This window comes from Dendrobates tinctorius, unplaced genomic scaffold, assembly GCF_039654945.1.
Source record: "Dendrobates tinctorius isolate UK_male_01 unplaced genomic scaffold, ASM3965494v1 ptg000250l, whole genome shotgun sequence".
NCBI classification, from domain to species: domain Eukaryota; kingdom Metazoa; phylum Chordata; class Amphibia; order Anura; family Dendrobatidae; genus Dendrobates; species Dendrobates tinctorius.
The window spans coordinates 24,207,547-24,225,258 of NW_027361917.1; the positions used below are offsets into that span (position 1 = coordinate 24,207,547).

The window sequence follows — 17,712 nt, forward strand, 5'->3', positions numbered from 1 at the left end:
CTCTCCAGACACCTAAGCATAGCAAAAGAAAATGGAAGGGTTAAAAAAGTAAAAACGTTATTTGTCTTTGCACTATGGCAGCTCCTTTGTGCATCATTGCCGGTCTTCATATCTTCTGGGCCTGACGTCTGTGATTAGCCTCAGCGGGGGGCGACGCACATCATTGAAGTCAATGATCTCCACGTAAGGCCGATCGAAGTCCTTAGTTCTATCAGGGACTGTCTCGAAAGACCCAAAGACAGGTGTTGGAGGAAGCCATTTGTTGTATTATTCTGAATCAAATGCCAAACATTTGGGAATCAAAAACATTTTGAGGGGAAATTCAGAGCGTATTTGATTTTGCTTAGGAGCTCTTACTTCCCTTTCGGTGCTCAGCCAAGGAAACGCACCAAATGGCTGAGGTTTGTAGTGTTAGCTGGAAGCTCCTCTGGCGTGTAAAAAAGAAATGAACAGGTCCTAAATCAGAACAGCCTGGAAAAAATGAGGTTGACATTTGTAACCATTCTCATGTAATTTGTGCGATGTAGCATCTCAGACGGACGCACCATACCTCTTACAGACGTATGCAATTCTAGACTACAAAGTCCGGGGCGCACCAGACACGCGAAGCATGCCCTCCCATCAAACGTGCACAATGTGTTTTGACAATATGGGAAAATAAAAGCATGTGCTTGTCAGTTCCATACTGAGAAGAGCTCTGAAGCCGTTTCTGAGCAGGAGTCGAGAGGAGGTGAACATATTCTTTAACATATGCTGGTGCTCTTTTCAGGAATAAGTCTGACTCCTTGAAGTGAGCCATACCAAAACCCAATGACTGTAGTCATTGTGCCGCAGGCAGCTTGCCGTGTGTGCATCGTTTGCCATATCTTTGATTCTAGAAATTTTTTTGAATACTTAAAGAAGTACTCCCATTTTATATGCATGTAATATAGTATGGGTATATTAATATACTCACCTGCTTTCTCCAGTGTCCAGCATTGTTTTACTCCTTCTCAGTGACGTCACCACTATTGTGCCGCTATTGTGATTAGCCGGCTCAGTCTATGCTCTATGCGTGAGCTGGAAGTCTCTTTTACCAAAAAAGCCTGTGTTGCCTGGTTCTGATGCCCCATAGGCTATGTTCACACGCTGATTTTTTCTGCAGCCAAAACCTGATCTATTGGCAATAAAAAGCTGCAGAAAAAGCTGGTTTTGCTGGCCTTTTTGCTGCTTTTCTTGCTGTGTTTTTGCTGTTTTTTTTTCAAGATTTCTAAGGTCAGCTTTGCTTCCAGCATGCAAGCATGAACAAGGCAAGGTGTTAGGTCACCAATGCTAGATGGATGTGAAAGCATAAAGCCTTTTTGAAAAAAAAAAAGGGCAATCTGAAGTTTATATGATTCCTTGAAACAATGCACAATTGTGAATTTAAAAACAGTGGGAGTTGAATTGGTTGGGCATAGTTTACTTAAGACATTGACCGTGCATTTTTGTAGGTCTGGCACTGTTTACTTTTCCACAATTTTTGAATTGTTCAGGCATTGTTCAATTTCACACATTGGTCAGTCAATGTTTAGTTTTATACACATCACTAAGGGATGTTGCAGCATAGTGGATTTTGATTTCATGAAATCCCATGCCCACTATGCGTGCACTGACGCCTGCGGCTTCCATGCGGAGACAGACATGTGGCGCATCTTTCCAGACCTCAGCATGTGTATTTAGCTTGCGGAGACGCGAGTCTTCACAATTTAAATTTCACCGCATCCAATGTATTGGACGCAGTGATTCCGCACGGTTCAATGAACACACGCAGATTCACCTGTGTTCAATAGCCGGCAGCGCTTTGGATGCAGCGAACATGTGCTGCGTCCAAAGCGCTGCCAATTACTGATCGTGTGGACATACCCTAATTTAAACTGTACTAATACTAACATCCATACTCAGGTGAGGCACCAAGACATTTTGATTTAAACGTGCGAAAATCCGTTTCACATCCTGCTGTACGTGTTTTTTTTCACTAAAAATGCAGCAAAAACTGATGGCAACAGGTTTTGCTGTTTTGTTTTTTTTTTCATTTACTCGTGGCTTGCTATAGGTGAAAAAACGATGATAGAATTGACATGATGGAGTTTTTTTTTTCTTCAAACAGCAGTTTTTCAATTCAGTCAGGAAAATAAAAAGAAGTGAGTGCATGAGATTCCTAGAGGTTTAGTCCTCTTCTCCTATGTAGAGGCTGTATGTATATTTACTTTCCCAGCGGAGCATTGCACGGCGAATACGCCTTCTTACATTGCCATGCCAGGGGCACGATGCCACTCTCAACAAGTAGAAACGTAACTTCTTAGACCTCAGTCCAGAGCCTCTCACCCAGCCAGGTCAGTTACTTTGCACTGATGAGGGGCAATACCCTGAAACACAGTGTCTGCAAATTGAGAATCTGATTTGGCTTTTATCCCAAGTCATGTTGCAAAACCTGTTAAAGGGTCGATAATGACTTTTAGGATTGCCGCTTCCAACAGGTGGCGCTATAGAGTTCCAGTCTTCTTCCTCTCTGACGAGGCAATTTGCCTATGAGATCCCTGAAATAATCCATCTAGAGGCACGTGGCTCTTAATAGATCATGGGCATCTCACTCCAGCATGTTCCTTCATCATGCCCCCTTGTGATGAATTGCGCACATCTGTATACTGTTTACTGGTAAAAAGACGAAAGCCCTAGGTTGCAGAGCTCAACATAGAGCATTGCCCTAATGTGTACATAGCCTAATTTTTATTTCTTACTTTTATATGCATTTGTTATTTATCTATATATTTTTGTTTTATCCTTTACAGGAGAAGACTTTGCGGTGGTGCAGCAGGAGATCATAATGATGAAGGACTGTAAACATACGAACATCGTGGCTTACTTTGGCAGCTATCTGAGGTGGAGTGTTTGATAAATTTGTTCTTGAAAAGTAACCGAAAAACATAGATTTTGATATTTCGTTTATAGTTTCCTTAAATTGTTCATAGCTAGAAATATATTGGCTGCTCCTCGTAGAGGAAGGGCCAAGTCACTTTTAATATGTGATTATATACTGTATGTATTAGCCAAGCTTGGTTGTTCGTGCTTTTGTGTTCTTGAAGGGAAGCTGTCACTAAATTTTTGCCACCTAGTGTGAGAGCAGCATAATGTAGGGTCAGAGACCCCAATTCCACTGATGTAAATATAAACTATAGGACAAAAGAGCGCAATAGGGTCTCATCTGGGTAGACTTTGAAAGAGGATAAGATAAATATACTCACCCTTTGTAGGAGAGATTTAGACACGTAAATTCAATGGTCAGCCTCCTGCACGTCCAAGGGTCCACTCCGTGGCCGCCAAAACATCAGTTTAAAAAGGAATACATTTATGGACTTCTCGTGCGCTGCTTGACATACTATCACATCCAGATTGTGTTAAAAATACCGTATATGTCTACCCCTGAGGAAGAAGTCCTATATACTTCGAAACGCGTTGGGTAATAAATGGTTAATCCTTTAACACAATCTGGATGTGATAGTATGTCAAGCAGCGCACGAAAATTCCACTGATGTGACACTTACAGGGATGCTTGCTGTAGGTTGATAAAATCACTTTTATCTGCAGGCAATTATCACTAGAGAACTAGTTAGAGGGAACCTGCCACCTCGTTTTGCCGCTATCAGATGTGGCCACCGCCTTTCAGGGCTGATATAAAGCAATCTATAATGCTGTAGATAAGCCCCCGATGTGACCTGAAAGAGAAGAAAAAACAGTTTTATTATACTCACGCAGGGGCGGTCCGGTCCGATGGGTGTCGCAGGTCCAGGGTCTGTCGCCTCCCATCTTCATGCGATGTCGTCATCTTCCTTGCTTCTTGTCGTGGCTCCTGCGCAGGCATACTTCTCTTCCCTGTTGAGGGCAGAGTAAAGTACTGCAATGCGCAGGCGTCGAGAAAGGTCAGAGAGGCCCAGCGCCTGCGCACTGCAGTACTTTACTCTGCCCTCAACAGGGCAAATCAGTATGCCTACGCAGGAGCGCGGCACGAAGCAAGGAAGATGACAACATCACAAGAAGATGGGAGGCGCTGGACCTGCGACACGGACCAGACCGCCCCCGGGTGAATATAATAAAACTGTTTTTTCTTCTCTTTCAGGTGGGATCAGGGGCTTATCTACAGCATTATAGAATGCTGTAGATAAGCCCTGAAAGTCAGTGGCCGCATCTTATAGCGGCAAAACGAGGTGACAGATTCCCTTTAAACTGTTGGCATGAAGTCCTCCATATTCATGACCTCTGTATAACCACACCCCCACCACTTATTGGCAGCTTTCTGCCTATTCACAGTGTATACAGAAAGCTGCCAATCAGCGTTGTGGGCAGGGTTATACAGAGGTCAGCATTCAGACAACTGGTAGATCTGCCTCAGAGAAAAGCGTTTTTATAAAAAAATACAACACACAGCTCAGTAAGTGATACATGTAAACTATTAATATGGGTATTCAGGTTATAGGCTACTGAAGAGAGTGATCTCTGTGTCTCATATCAGATGCCTTGTGGATAAATCATCTTTCATCACTTTATATAAATTAACTTTTCCAGGCTCTGGGGAGGATGATGTCTGGAGATAACTCTGCCTCCAGAGCTTATTTTACATGAAGGGGCAGTTACCAGTGTGATGGCCGCTCTCTGCTCTCCTGATCTTACAGCAGAGCTGTGTGTGATTATACCTGTTAGCCATGCAGCTGTAAAGCTAGCTCTGACAAGGATTTGTATCAGATCCCAGATTATAAAGGGAAAAGAAGTGGCTAACCGAGCTCAGCTGTGAGCAAAGGGGATTACCAACATGGCCGATTAACCCCTGTTCTTCCAGAAGGAATAAACATATTTAAAATGGAGAAGTGCTTCTCAGCGCCGGAGTAGGAGCAATCTGTCGCAGTAACCTTGTGACACATTTGCTGTATGTAGGGGGTTGTTGTCCTGCTGCATAATACATTTGGATGACTACCTGATGGTATTGGATGATGGATAAGTATCTGCCTAATTTTCTCAACACTGAGGGCATCATTAATCCTGACCAAATTCCCAACTCCATTTGCTTTTCATATAGTACCCTGAGGATAGGGAATATAAAAGGGACAGCATCGCACAGGATCTAAGTGCAATATAAAAAATGTCATAAATGAAAATACAAAGCTGATGCACTCACCAATTGAGTTTGAAGGAACAGCGTATTGGCCCTGGGGGAATGTCCCAAACCAAGGTCCTAATTATTCGGTTTGCTGCATGGCTCCTGGTCGACAAGGCGATCCTCAGTCGTCCGCAGGTACAAGATAAAAGAAAAAAAATCCAGTCTGGTGCCGGCGCTTCCGAAAAAAGGGAAATTTGAGAGATCACTTGAAAATTTTTTAAAAAGATTTTTATTCTGAAGTAAAGCAGTAAAAACAACGCGTTTCGGCTTAAAAGCCTTCATCGAGTAAACTATACATCTGGCAACCCCCTTGTCCTGAGTACATGTGCACCGCCTGGTAAGCTGCCTTAATATATGATTTACTTGCCCCCTGGGGCCCGGTTATTGTTCAGAATGGGTATAGCTTATCGCCACTGCCGGTGTTATTAGGTGTCACCCTGCTTTCATCTGTGGATATGTGTTGGTGCACATGGCCATTTTACCCCCCCCCCCCCCCCCCCCCAAGTCTGTCCTGTTAGTCTTTTGCAATCATGCTATTTATTTGAATTATTTGTGTGCATATGACTAATAAAATTTGTATACTTTATATACACTATTTTGAATCCAGTACTTCCTTTTTTTCTCCTGGTTTAAATTATGGAGTGGAATTTTCATAATTATGGCGGTTTATTTGTACTTGCCACCGCCTTTTCTCCTTTCTAAAGTGTTGTGCGTTTTTGTATATCTCTGTGCTAAAATTGTGTCTTTGGCATTCTCCGACAAAGTAATCAGAGCTTGATGTGGGATGGGGTGCTTGGTGATTGTTGCTCGTTAAGTTCATGACTAACATTGGCGTTCCCTATGCCACAATTCTTAGTTCCGCAGGGGCCGGGCGAGGATTTGTGTTGAGGTGCTCACAGAGGTGCACGTCCTTTCCGATGCCTCTTCATGAATCAGGAACGTCTCACTTCAGCACACCACCTCATCAAGACCGGCGTGAATAGCAGTGGTCTTGATCATGGGCTCAATGACTTTGCTGTAAAGTGAAACTTAGCAAATCTAATGGAAGTCTTACTAGAACAGCTAAACTTTGTATGGAGTTGATCAGGATCGCTGTAAATGATGTCGAGTATGAGGCTAAGTCCATACTGACATGGATCTCAGTGCGAATCTGGAGCAGTTTTTGCAGCCAAGTTCTCATGTGACTAGCTTTTTCCAGATTTCCATGTTTCACAGTCCGAGAGCAATGGCGGGGCCAACCACCAGTTCAACTCAATGCCTCATTGGCTTATATGAGGCTGCTAGTTTGGATCAGGACACTTGCGGTCAGTTTGGTCATTCCTGTTGGCTTATATGAGGCTGCTAGTTTGGATCAGGACACTTGCGGTCAGTTTGGCATTCCTGTCCGGATACGGTCTGTGAAACATACGTGTCTGAATTCTGCCTAATTGTGCTATATTCTCAGGGTAACTTTCCCCCAATAGACTGGGTGGAATCCCCTTTGAAAATCTGTATCATAATGAGATTTCAGGTTTCAGAGCGGGTTCTCCATGTGCCATGATATAGGATGTACAACCATTTTCCGCTATATATTGCCTGTGTGAGAGTCGGAGCTCTCCGGAGACAACATGAAATATTTCACATTCCATATATCACAACAATCTTGTTTCCAGATGGTGTAACCGAATCCAAATATGCAGAACGCCATCGCCTTTCTCTCCAATACTAATGACGTGCAAAGTGAACGCTGGAGGCGAACTAGCCTGACTGTGATCTCAGCAGTGAGGAGGCGCTGTACCTGTATCACGCTGGGCAGCAATCTGGAAGTAGCAGCCATTGTAAACGCTCTGTGCACGGACACATCTGCACCAGTGATCTCGTCCATTTCAGCCTTGTTTTTTCTTTTTAATCCTGAAAGGGTTTGTCTTTCCAATCTGACATTTATGAGCGGTTTAAGCTTAATCAGCATTTCCAAAAACACATTTACTGATGTTCAGTTTTCTTCCAATACATGAAAAATCACAGTCTATAGGTCAGCAAAACGGTAACAGCTTTGTGAGGCATTGTACCCTTCCAGTCCTCAGCAGTTTTTTTTGACCGAGTTCTAAAGGGGAGACAACAGGTAGCCTGGGACAGCAAAACACTGGATTCAAAGAAAGCCAGGATATATTTCTCCAGTGAAAGATATCACATCAAACGGGTTATGCAGAATTTTTCTAAAATACCTGGAAATAACTTAAGGGCCCCGTCACACATAGCGATGCACCAGCGATCCCGACAACGATATGACCTTGTCAGGATCGATGGTGTGTCGCTACATGATCGCTGGTGAGCTGCCAAACAGGCAGCTTCACCAGCGATCAGCATCAGCGACACACGGGTAACAAGCGATGCACGTCACTTAGTTACCCACTGTGTACCTTAGTTACCAGCACAATGGTTCAGGGAGCTGGTAACCAAGGTACACATCGGGTTTCTAAGCGGCGCGCGGCACTTAGAAACCCGATGTGTACCTTGGTTACGAGCTCCCTGCACCAGCGCGCTGGTAACTAAGGTACACATTGGGTTTCTAAGAGCTGCGCGCCGCTTAGAAATCCGTTATGTACCTTAGTTACCAGCGCCAGCTCGCTGATCGCTGGTCTCCCACACGCAGCGATTTGTGCTGGCCAGTGGGAGACCATCGATCAAAAAAATGATCAGGACGATCAGCGATACCCGGTAGGGGGGCCGGTCGCTGGTAAGTGTCACACACAGCGATCTCACTGGTGAGATCGCTGTTGCGTCACAAAACTTGTGACTCAGCAGCGATCATGCTAGAGAGATCGCTGTGTGTGACGGGGGCACAAATAAGCATTAAAGGGAACCTGTCACCACGCAAATGCAGTCAAAGCAGCGGGAGCAGAGTAGTTAATATTTAGTTTAGTGGCAAAATATTCAGTAAAATTCGTGTTTTTAATCCTCTACTGTTTCTAGGCTTTTTGATCCAGTGGGCGGTCCGATCAGTGACTGACAGCTCTCTCTGTAAGCACACTTATACATAGAAAACTGTCAGTCACTGAGGACTGCCTACCGGACCAAAAAATCCCAGAAAGAGCAGAGGTTAAAATTAATAAAGGGTTTGTTTGGGACTTCAACATTGATGTCTTATCTTTAGTATATGTCATCCAATGCCTGATCAGTGGTGGTGCGACACCCGGCACCCCCCGCTGATCAGGCGTGCCTGGTGTTGGCTGCTGCTGGAACAGCTCAGTTCCAGAGCTGCACAGCCTAGTAGTGGCCGTGGCATGTGTAATACACATCCACCCGTTATTGATGTGGATAGGTGGCAGATGTGCAGTACCCATCCGCGGCCACTATACAGTACATCTATATATCAGTCTGCTCAGCTTCCCCTGCTCTATAGCATGGTGCCTGCAGATTGGACTGAATTTTGATGGTTCCATTTAACTATTCACTCCACTGTCAACCTGGCGTCCCCCTCTAGTTCTGTAGCGGTGACATCACGTCTATTGTTTGTGTTTTTGTAGCCAATTACTGACGTCACTGATTGGCTGCATTGTTCAGGTAACTAACGGATAAACGTTATGGCTGCAGGGCTCGTGGGAACCACCAAAGCGGAAGGAGTTAACTCATTTCCAGTTCCCTTTTATTTATTTATTTTTTTAAATCCCAGGCAATCTCTTTAAATTTAAATTTATTCTGAAAAGCCACCGCTAGAGGGAGCGTAGAAGCATTTGGTATACTATTCAGTTAGAAAGGGTTCCATGATTGAACTGTGTCTATGCAGCCGATTTTGTGCTTTTTATCTGGGAAATGGTCCTCCGACTGTTTCAAAGATGTATCACATAGGCACATCATGTAAGACACATTGGGGGAGATTTATCAAGCTAACCGTATTTCAGTGTCGGACGACCCCTGTAAGAAAAAGTATATCCCCCTTAAAATAAGAAGAAAAAAAAAGCCACCTCCTATTTATTGCAGCTCAGCTCTAAATGAAATATAGTGAGATAATTGGCTCTCTTTCAGAAGGAGAGAACGCCATCTCGCCAGTGCCGGCTATCAGAGGTGACATTGACTTGCAGCAGATTAGTTTACTTCTAGGTGAGAGTTAATTACGTTGGTATATACGGTAAATCTTGCCAAGCTTTGCTATTGCTACATTTCTAACACTTACCGTATTTTTCATTATGATCTTGCACATTCAGAACCATTAGTTAAAACTTATGTTATTTGTCTTCATTACTTTGTGTTTGTTTTCTTATTCTAGGCGTGATAAGCTTTGGATATGTATGGAGTTTTGTGGTGGAGGCTCCTTACAAGATATCTACCATGGTAAGAAAGCTCGACATTTAGTGAACTTGCTTATCGCTGCTGACCTTGTTGAAATGTCTCTGGTCATTTTACAATGTGGAAATATTGTATTTTGATTATTTTTTTCTATATTAATAACAATAGTTGTTCAAGAAATGGCACAAAAAAGACATTGATATTAACCAGTCGAAGACCAGACCATTTTTCCCCATTCTTGACCAGGCACATTTCTGGGGGTGGGAAGGGGGGGGTTGTACATGCAGTATACAGCGCTGTAATTTTTTCTTTATCATTGTGGATATTAAAATAATGTATGATACCATAATTTCCCTCGGGATCAATAAAGTGTATTGTATCGTATTATATCTTTATTTTGTGATGTATGGGATGTCAGGTTTTGTTTTTTGTTTCCATCCATTTCTTATAGGAAATGTGTCTTTTACACTTTTTTTTTTCATGATCCTAAAGGATCAGTAAAATCCATTTTTTTTTCAATTTGTTCCCATTTCCATAAGTTATTTTTATATATATCTGACACTGTTTTTTTTCTATTTGCTTTTTGATTCGAAGGGTGTGGGGCTAGTAACAGCAACTTTTACTTATTTATTTGTAATATATTTCACTTATGTTGCCCCCGATAATGTCATAAAAGATCTTAGGGGAGTATTTCTACATTGAAACCCTTTTTTTATTATTTAATTATCCCTGTAATTAAGGCTGGTATATTAACCTTAGTTAAAGGGCAAATTCCGGTAAACCTCGTGACTGCACAGCAGAGCTGACTAGGTTTCCCAAGAGCCGGCAGCTATTGCTCTCTCCCTGCACCTCTGGAGCAAACCCTGACAGCGCTTCCTATATCCTATACACAGTGCTTGTTCAGCGCTGTCTATACAGTGATCAGTAATACAAATATGGTAAGGGCACATACCCATTTGCGAGAAAAAAACCGGACGAGTGTTATGCGACTGTAATGCGATTTCCGTGTGATTTTCCCACGGAACATTCGTATGCAATCCCTATGCAATGCGATTTTAACATGAGCTTTTACATTCAGCAGTTCTCTCTATGTTAAATCTCATGTTAAAATAGCATTGTAAAAAAAAAATAAATAAATAAAACAAAATAATCTTCAAAACATATATATGTGTGTGTGTATTTATCTCTATATATAAAAATGAATGTGTGTATCACCAACCAATCACGAAGCATCTTTCATTTCACCAGAGCTGTTCAAAAGAAGCTGAGCTGTGATCGGTTGCTATGAGCAACAGTTTTCTTTGCAACCAATCACTAAGCATCTCTCATTTCACCAGAGCTGGTTAAAAGAAGCTGAGCTGTGATTGGTTGCTATGACCAACAGTTTTTCCACTTGACAACACCTCAGGTGGGAGAAATCTAGCATCCCCGGGAACATAAGCTCCAAACTATTGTCTGAAAGGAGCAGAGAGCACATGACAGAAATGAAATCCCCCCCCCTGCCCATATACACATCACACATCCTCCATCTCATAGTCACATCTTCCCTCTTAAAGGGATCATTTCTATGGAAGTCAGAGCAAATCCTTCCAGTGCTTTGGTTTTTACCCCAGGCCTCTCTTAAAGGGAACCCCGGAATGGAAGTTAGGACAGTTCCACTCAGCTCTGTGGTTCTGACCCCAGGGACTCTTAAAGGGATCATTGGTATGGAATTTAGGGCAAATCCACTCTGCGCTTTGGTACTGACCCCAGGCCCTTCTTAAAGAGATCCCCGGTATGGAAGTCAGGGCAATTGCCTTCAAATGCTCTGGTACTGACCCCAGGCTATTTTAAAGGGATCTCTTGTATGGAAGTTAGGGCAAATCCCTCAGCGCTCTGATTCTGACCCCAGGGTTCTAGTAAAGGGATCATTGGTATGCAAGTCAGGGAAAATCCATTAAGCGCTCTGGTTCTGACCCCAGGCTCTCTTAAAGGGATCCCCGGTATGGAAGTTACGGCAAATCCACTCAGCGCTCTGGTTCTGACCCAAGGCCCCTCTTAAAGGGATTCTCGGTACGGAAGTGAGGGACAGTCCACTCTGCACTTTGGTACTGACCCCAGGCCTCTCTTAAAGGGATCTCCGGTATGGAAGTTAGGGTAAAGCTCTCAGCACTCTAATTCTCACCCCAGGCTTCTACTAAAGGGATCATTGGTATGGAAGTCAGGGCAAATCCACTCAGAGCTCTGATCTGACGCCAGGCCTCTCTTAAAGGGATCCCCAGTATGGAAGTTAGGACCGTTCCACTCAGCGCTCTGGTTCTGACTCCAGGCTGACGGGATGATGTGGGATATTAGTGGTAGTTGTCCGGTGGCTCTGGCTGATGGGATGATGTGGAATATTAAGAGTAGTAGTCCAGTGGCTCTGGCTGACGGGATGATGTGGGATATTATAGTGAATGTGGCTATGCGGAGTGGGCGGGGCTCTACACTCAGCTTTATATATAGATATAATCATTATAAATGTTATAACTAACCGTAATTAGTTACTATGCCCAGGCAGCGCCGGGTTCTTCTACCTGAAGAGCCCGGCGTTGCCTGGGCATAGTAACCAACTGTGGTTAGTTATAACAAATTATAATGATTATATTGCACATAAAAACCGTGCATCTAATCCTATCCTGTGTGATACTGACTGCTGAGCTGTGTATCTAATCCTATCCTGTGTGATACTGACTGCTGAGCCATGTATCTTAAGGCCCCGTCACACTAAGCGACTCACCAGCGATCCCGACACCGATATCAAGGTGTCAGGATCGCTGGTAAGTCGCTATGTGATCGCTGGTGAGCTGTCACACAGACAGCTTCACCAGCGATCAGCACAGCGATGCCGAGCGCCCGGCATCGCTGGCTATCGCTGTAGAAAATAGTATCAAAATAAAAAATATAGTTATTCTCACCTTCCGACGTCCCGTTTAGCCATCCCGCCTCTCTCCACGCTCCGGTCCCAGTGATCCTTTGCACGAATGACCGCGAGATGTCACGGTCTCGCGGGATAACAAAATCTTGCGGTCATTCATGCAAAGGATCACTGGGACCGGAGCGTGGAGAGAGGCGGGATGGCTGAACGGGACATCGGAAGGTGAGAATAACTATATTTTTTATTTTTTTTATTATTTTTTTACACCTGATCGCTGGTCTCCCGCTGTCACACACAGCGATCCGTGCTGGCCAGCGGGAGACCAGCAACAAAAGAAATGTCCAGAGATTTCTTCCAGCGATCAGCGATACCGGCAGGGGGGCCGCTCGCTGATCGCTGTCACACACAGTGATCTCGCTGGTGAGATCGCTGTTACGTCACAAAAGTTGTGACTCAGCAGCGATCTCGCTACCGTGATTGCTTAGTGAGACGGGGCCTTAATCCTATCCTGTGTGATACTGACTGCTGAGCCATGTATCTAATCCTATCCTGTGTGATACTGGGCTCCCCCTGCAGTCTGTGTCAGAGGGTGGTCTGTGTTGGCACGGTAATAAATTGTGTTATTTCCAGCTTTACAGAAGGACGATAACAAAATAGAAATTATAAGAATAATGGGCCTCAGTTACCACAACTGTCTACAAAGAAAACTGTTGCTGATAGCAACCAATCACAGCTCATTTTTCATCTTTTAAACAGCTCTGGGATAGCGTGGCGAGTTTTGAGTGGCGACTTTTGTGTTTCGACTTTTATGTGGCGAGGTTGGTGTATGTGTGGTGAAATGTGTGCTGAGGGTGGTACAGTGCCTACAAGTAGGATTCAACCCCCTGCAGATTTAGCAGGTTTGATAAGATGCAAATAAGTTAGAGCCTTCAAACTTCACACAAGAGCAGGATTTATTAACAGATGCATAAATCTTACAAACCAAAAAGTTATGTTGCTCAGTTAAATTTTAATAAATTTTAAACATACAAGTGTGGGTCAATTATTATTCAACCCCTATGTTTAATATTTTGTGGAATAACCCTTGTTTGCAATTACAGCTAATAATCGTCTTTTATAAGACCTGATCAGGCCGGCACAGGTCTCTGGAGTTATCTTGGCCCACTCCTCCATGCAGATCTTCTCCAAGTTTTCTAGGTTCTTTGGGTGTCTCATGTGGACTTTAATCTTGAGCTCCTTCCACAAGTTTTCAATTGGGTTAAGGTCAGGAGACTGACTAGGCCACTCCAACACCTTGATGTTTTGCCTCTTGAACCAGGCCTTGGTTTTCTTGGCTGTGTGCTTTGGGTCGTTGTCTTGTTGGAAGATGAAATGACGACCCATCTTAAGATCCTTGATGGAGGAGCGGAGGTTCTTGGCCAAAATCTCCAGGTAGGCCATGCTATCCATCTTCCCATGGATGCGGACCAGATGGCCAGGCCCCTTGGCTGAGAAACAGCCCCACAGCATGATGCTGCCACCACAATGCTTGACTGTAGGGATGGTATTCTTCGGGTCGTATGCAGTGCCATCCAGTCTCCAAACGTCACGTGTGTGGTTGGCACCAAAGATCTCGATCTTGGTCTCATCAGACCAGAGAACCTTGAACCAGTCTGTCTCAGAGTCCTCCAAGTGATCATGAGCAAACTGTAGACGAGCCTTGACATGACGCTTTGAAAGTAAAGGTACCTTACGGGCTCGTCTGGAACGGAGACCATTGCGGTGGAGTACGTTACTTATGGTATTGACTGAAACCAATGTCCCCACTGCCATGAGATCTTCCCGGAGCTCCTTCCTTGTTGTCCTTGGGTTAGCCTTGACTCTTCGGACAAGCCTGGCCTCGGCACGGGAGGAAACTTTCAAAGGCTGTCCAGGCCGTGGAAGGCTAACAGTAGTTCCATAAGCCTTCCACTTCCGGATGATGCTCCCAACAGTGGAGACAGGTAGGCCCAACTCCTTGGAAAGGGTTTTGTACCCCTTGCCAGCCTTGTGACCCTCCACGATCTTGTCTCTGATGGCCTTGGAATGCTCCTTTGTCTTTCCCATGTTGGCCATGTATGAATGCTGTTCACAAGTTTGGGGAGGGTCTTAAATAGTCAGAAAAGGCTGGAAAAAGAGATAATTAATCCAAACATGTGAAGCTCATTGTTCTTTGTGCCTGAAATACTTCTTAATACTTTAGGGGAACCAAACATAATTCTGGTGGTTTGAGGGGTTGAATAATAAATGACCCTCTGAATAAACTTTTCACAATTTAAAAAAAAATTAAACAAAGAAATAACATTCTTTTTTGCTGCAGTGCATTTCACACTTCCAGGCTGATCTACAGTCCAAATGTCACAATGCCAAGTTAATTCCGAATGTGTAAACCTGCTAAATCTGCAGGGGGTTGAATACTACTTGTAGGCACTGTATATGTGTTGAAGCACGTGGTAGTGTGTGGCGCATTTTGTGTGTTTGTTCATATCCCCGTGTGTGGTGAGTATCCCATGTCAGGGCCCCACCTTAGCAACTGTACGGTATATACTCTTTGGCGTCATCGCTCTCATTCTTTAAGTCCCCTTGTTCACATCTGGCAGCTATCAATTTGCCTCCAACACTTTTCCTCTCACTTTTTCCCCATTATGTAGAGAGGGGCAAAATTGGTGAATTGGAACGTGCGGGGTTAAAATTTCGCCTCACAACATAGCCTATGACGCTCTCGGGGTCCAGACGTGTGACTGTGCAAAATTTTGTGGCTGTAGATGCGACGGTGCGGATGCCAATCCCGGACATACATACATACCGTATTTTTCGCTTTATAAGACGCACTTTTGTTCCCCCCAAATTTTGGGGGAAAGTGGGGAGTGCGTCTTATAAAGCGAATCTGTGTGCTGCTGTGCTATAGAGTGGGGGGGGGGGGCTCTGGCGTGGAGTCAGGGGGCTGGGGTGGGCTGGATGGGGGCTGCAGAGACAGCAGGAGGTGCTGTGCTCCCGCTCATTAGCCTCATGTAATATTCGCTGAAACAGCGCCCAGTTGGTAGACAGGGGAGCGGTGCGTTTTACATGTGCCTGCACTCACCCCCAGTCACTATAGACACCTACTGATGATCACTCCTGCTCCCAGCTCCCCCGTGGCTTTCTTGTGTCGAGTCTGCTGTCATCCTCCTCCTGCAGGGCGAGCGGCAGCAGCAGCTCATTCAGGCAGCTCATCGCTTGAGGACTTTGCATGATGTGACCAATAGGACCTGCGGTCACATGACTCCCAGTGTGCACTGCGAGTCACATGACCGCACCTGAGCAGCTCCTATTGGTCACATCATGGAAGGTCCTGTAGCAACAATGAGCTGCCTGAATGATCAGCAGCTGCATGTACCCTGCAGGAGGAGGATGACAGTAGACTCAGCACAGACACAGGTAAGCCACGGGAGAGCTGGGAGCAGGAGCGATCATCAGTAGATGAGTTAACTGTTTATTATTTTAGCATGTGCTTGCCAGCAGGGGGGAAATATAGGGACCGGGGCCATGTGTGACAGCAGGGGGAAATATAGGGATGGAGGGGACAATGTGTGCCAGTAGGGGGGAAATATATGAACGAGGGGCCATGTGTACCAGCAGTGGGGAATATAGGGATGGGGGGCAATGTGTGCCATCAGGGGGGAATATATGGAGGGGTGACAATGTGTGCCAGCAGGGGGGAATATATGCCCCCTCCATATATTCCTCCCTGCTGGCACAATGTGTGCCAGCAGGGGGGATTATAGGACCGGGGGGACAATGTGTGCCAGCAGGGGGGAATATATGGAGGGGGGACAATGTGGGCCAGCAGGGAAGATTATAGGACCGGGGGACCATGTGAATGCCAGCAGGGTGGAATATAGGGACGGGAGGGCAATGTGTGCCAGCAGGGGGAATATAGGGATGGGGGGCCGTGTGCGTACCAGCAGGGAGGCATATAGAGAGAGGGGGGCCATGTGAGTGCCAGCAGGGGGGCATATAGTGACCGGGGGGGCCATATCCAGGATAGGATGGGGGGGGCTATGTGCCAGCTCAAGGGGGCAATGTGCCAGGATGGGGGTTATATAAATACCAGGATGAGGGACATATACGGTATATGATTTGAAAGATGGACACTGGCATTATAAGACACACCTCCATTTAACATAAAAAAACATTTTTCTCCTTCGCCTCATTGGGGGACACAGGTACTGTGGGTGTATGCTACTGCCATCTGGAGGCTGACACTAGGCAAACAACACAAGGTTAGCTCCTCCCCCGCCGTATACACCCTCGCCCTGAATGCAGGCGGAAACCAGTTTTTTGCTTAGTGTCTATGGAGGCACACGTCTGGTCTTTTTCTCCAGACTTTTCTTCCATGAAGATTAGACAGGAGCAACGGGTCCTATTGAAAGGGTCCGATTTCCCCAAACCATCAACGGGCGAGCACGTGTCGAGTATCGTCTCCACGTATCCTTTCCCACACCGTGGTACAAATCTGGGCAGTTTCCCCAGAATTTTTTATTTTAGTTTGTTTTTTTCTTCCTTTTATTTTTTCTAAGAAGATTAGACAGGGGCAACGGATCCTATTGAAAGGGTCCGATTTCCCCAAACCATCAACGGGCGAGCACGTGCGAGTATCCCTCCACGTATCCTCTCCCGCGACGTGGGACATGATGCCTGCCGGACCTAGCCCTGACCACCCCTAGGTATTGAAACCATGTGGCTGTACAGACGCACAAGGCGGTCCGAACGGCCCCCACTGCTCCACCAACGCTAGACGGAGGTGCTGCAGGGCGGCGGACGGTCCTTCTCCTCGGCCTCGAAAGCTGGATGGATTGAGGGTGCCTGCACCCTCCGGGATCCCCCCACCATCCCGCGCCTCCCCAATGGTTTGCATACCTGCTGGCGATGAAGGTACAGGGCGTGGGTGGGCTTGGGTCCGGCTAGGCCGTGCGTGGGGCTCCTGGGCAGCAGGGGAGATGCGGTGCTGCAGGCAAGAATAGGCTCTCCTTCCCCGTTCCTCTCCTCCTGTGATGCTGGGTAGGCACAGGAGCATCGCCGCCGCAGAGCGCAGTTGCGGCGCCGCCACACCGCGGGCGGGTGTTAAAAATCTAGCCCGCGGCTTCGGCTGGAGCTAGGTCGGGCCCGAAGTTCCACCCCCGGCTACGCAGCATCACTTCCGGGGCCTGCCCCATGGAAGCCTGGGCGGGAGCCGGATAAATTGAGGCCCCGGCTTCAGACCGGGGTAGGCCGCGACCGGTAAAGTGGTCGGCCTGCCCCCACGGAGAAGCACAGACGCAGGAGCGTTGGCGTGAGGGGGACGCAGGAGCGGTGAGTGCAACCAAGTCTGCGGGAGCTCGCT

At 45.9% G+C, this 17,712-nt stretch overlaps 1 protein-coding gene across 6 annotated transcripts in view; it reads left to right on the plus strand.

The window, feature by feature from the left end:
• MAP4K3 (mitogen-activated protein kinase kinase kinase kinase 3) overlaps nt 1-17,712 on the plus strand; it is a 399,677-nt gene that overhangs the window by 178,487 nt on the left and 203,478 nt on the right. For all 6 annotated transcript variants that reach the window (XM_073557519.1, XM_073557520.1, XM_073557521.1 and 3 more), the window contains exons 3-4: nt 2,811-2,901; nt 9,417-9,481. In XM_073557519.1, coding sequence (XP_073413620.1) covers nt 2,811-2,901; nt 9,417-9,481 — 156 coding nt within the window. The remainder of the gene's footprint in view (nt 1-2,810; nt 2,902-9,416; nt 9,482-17,712) is intronic.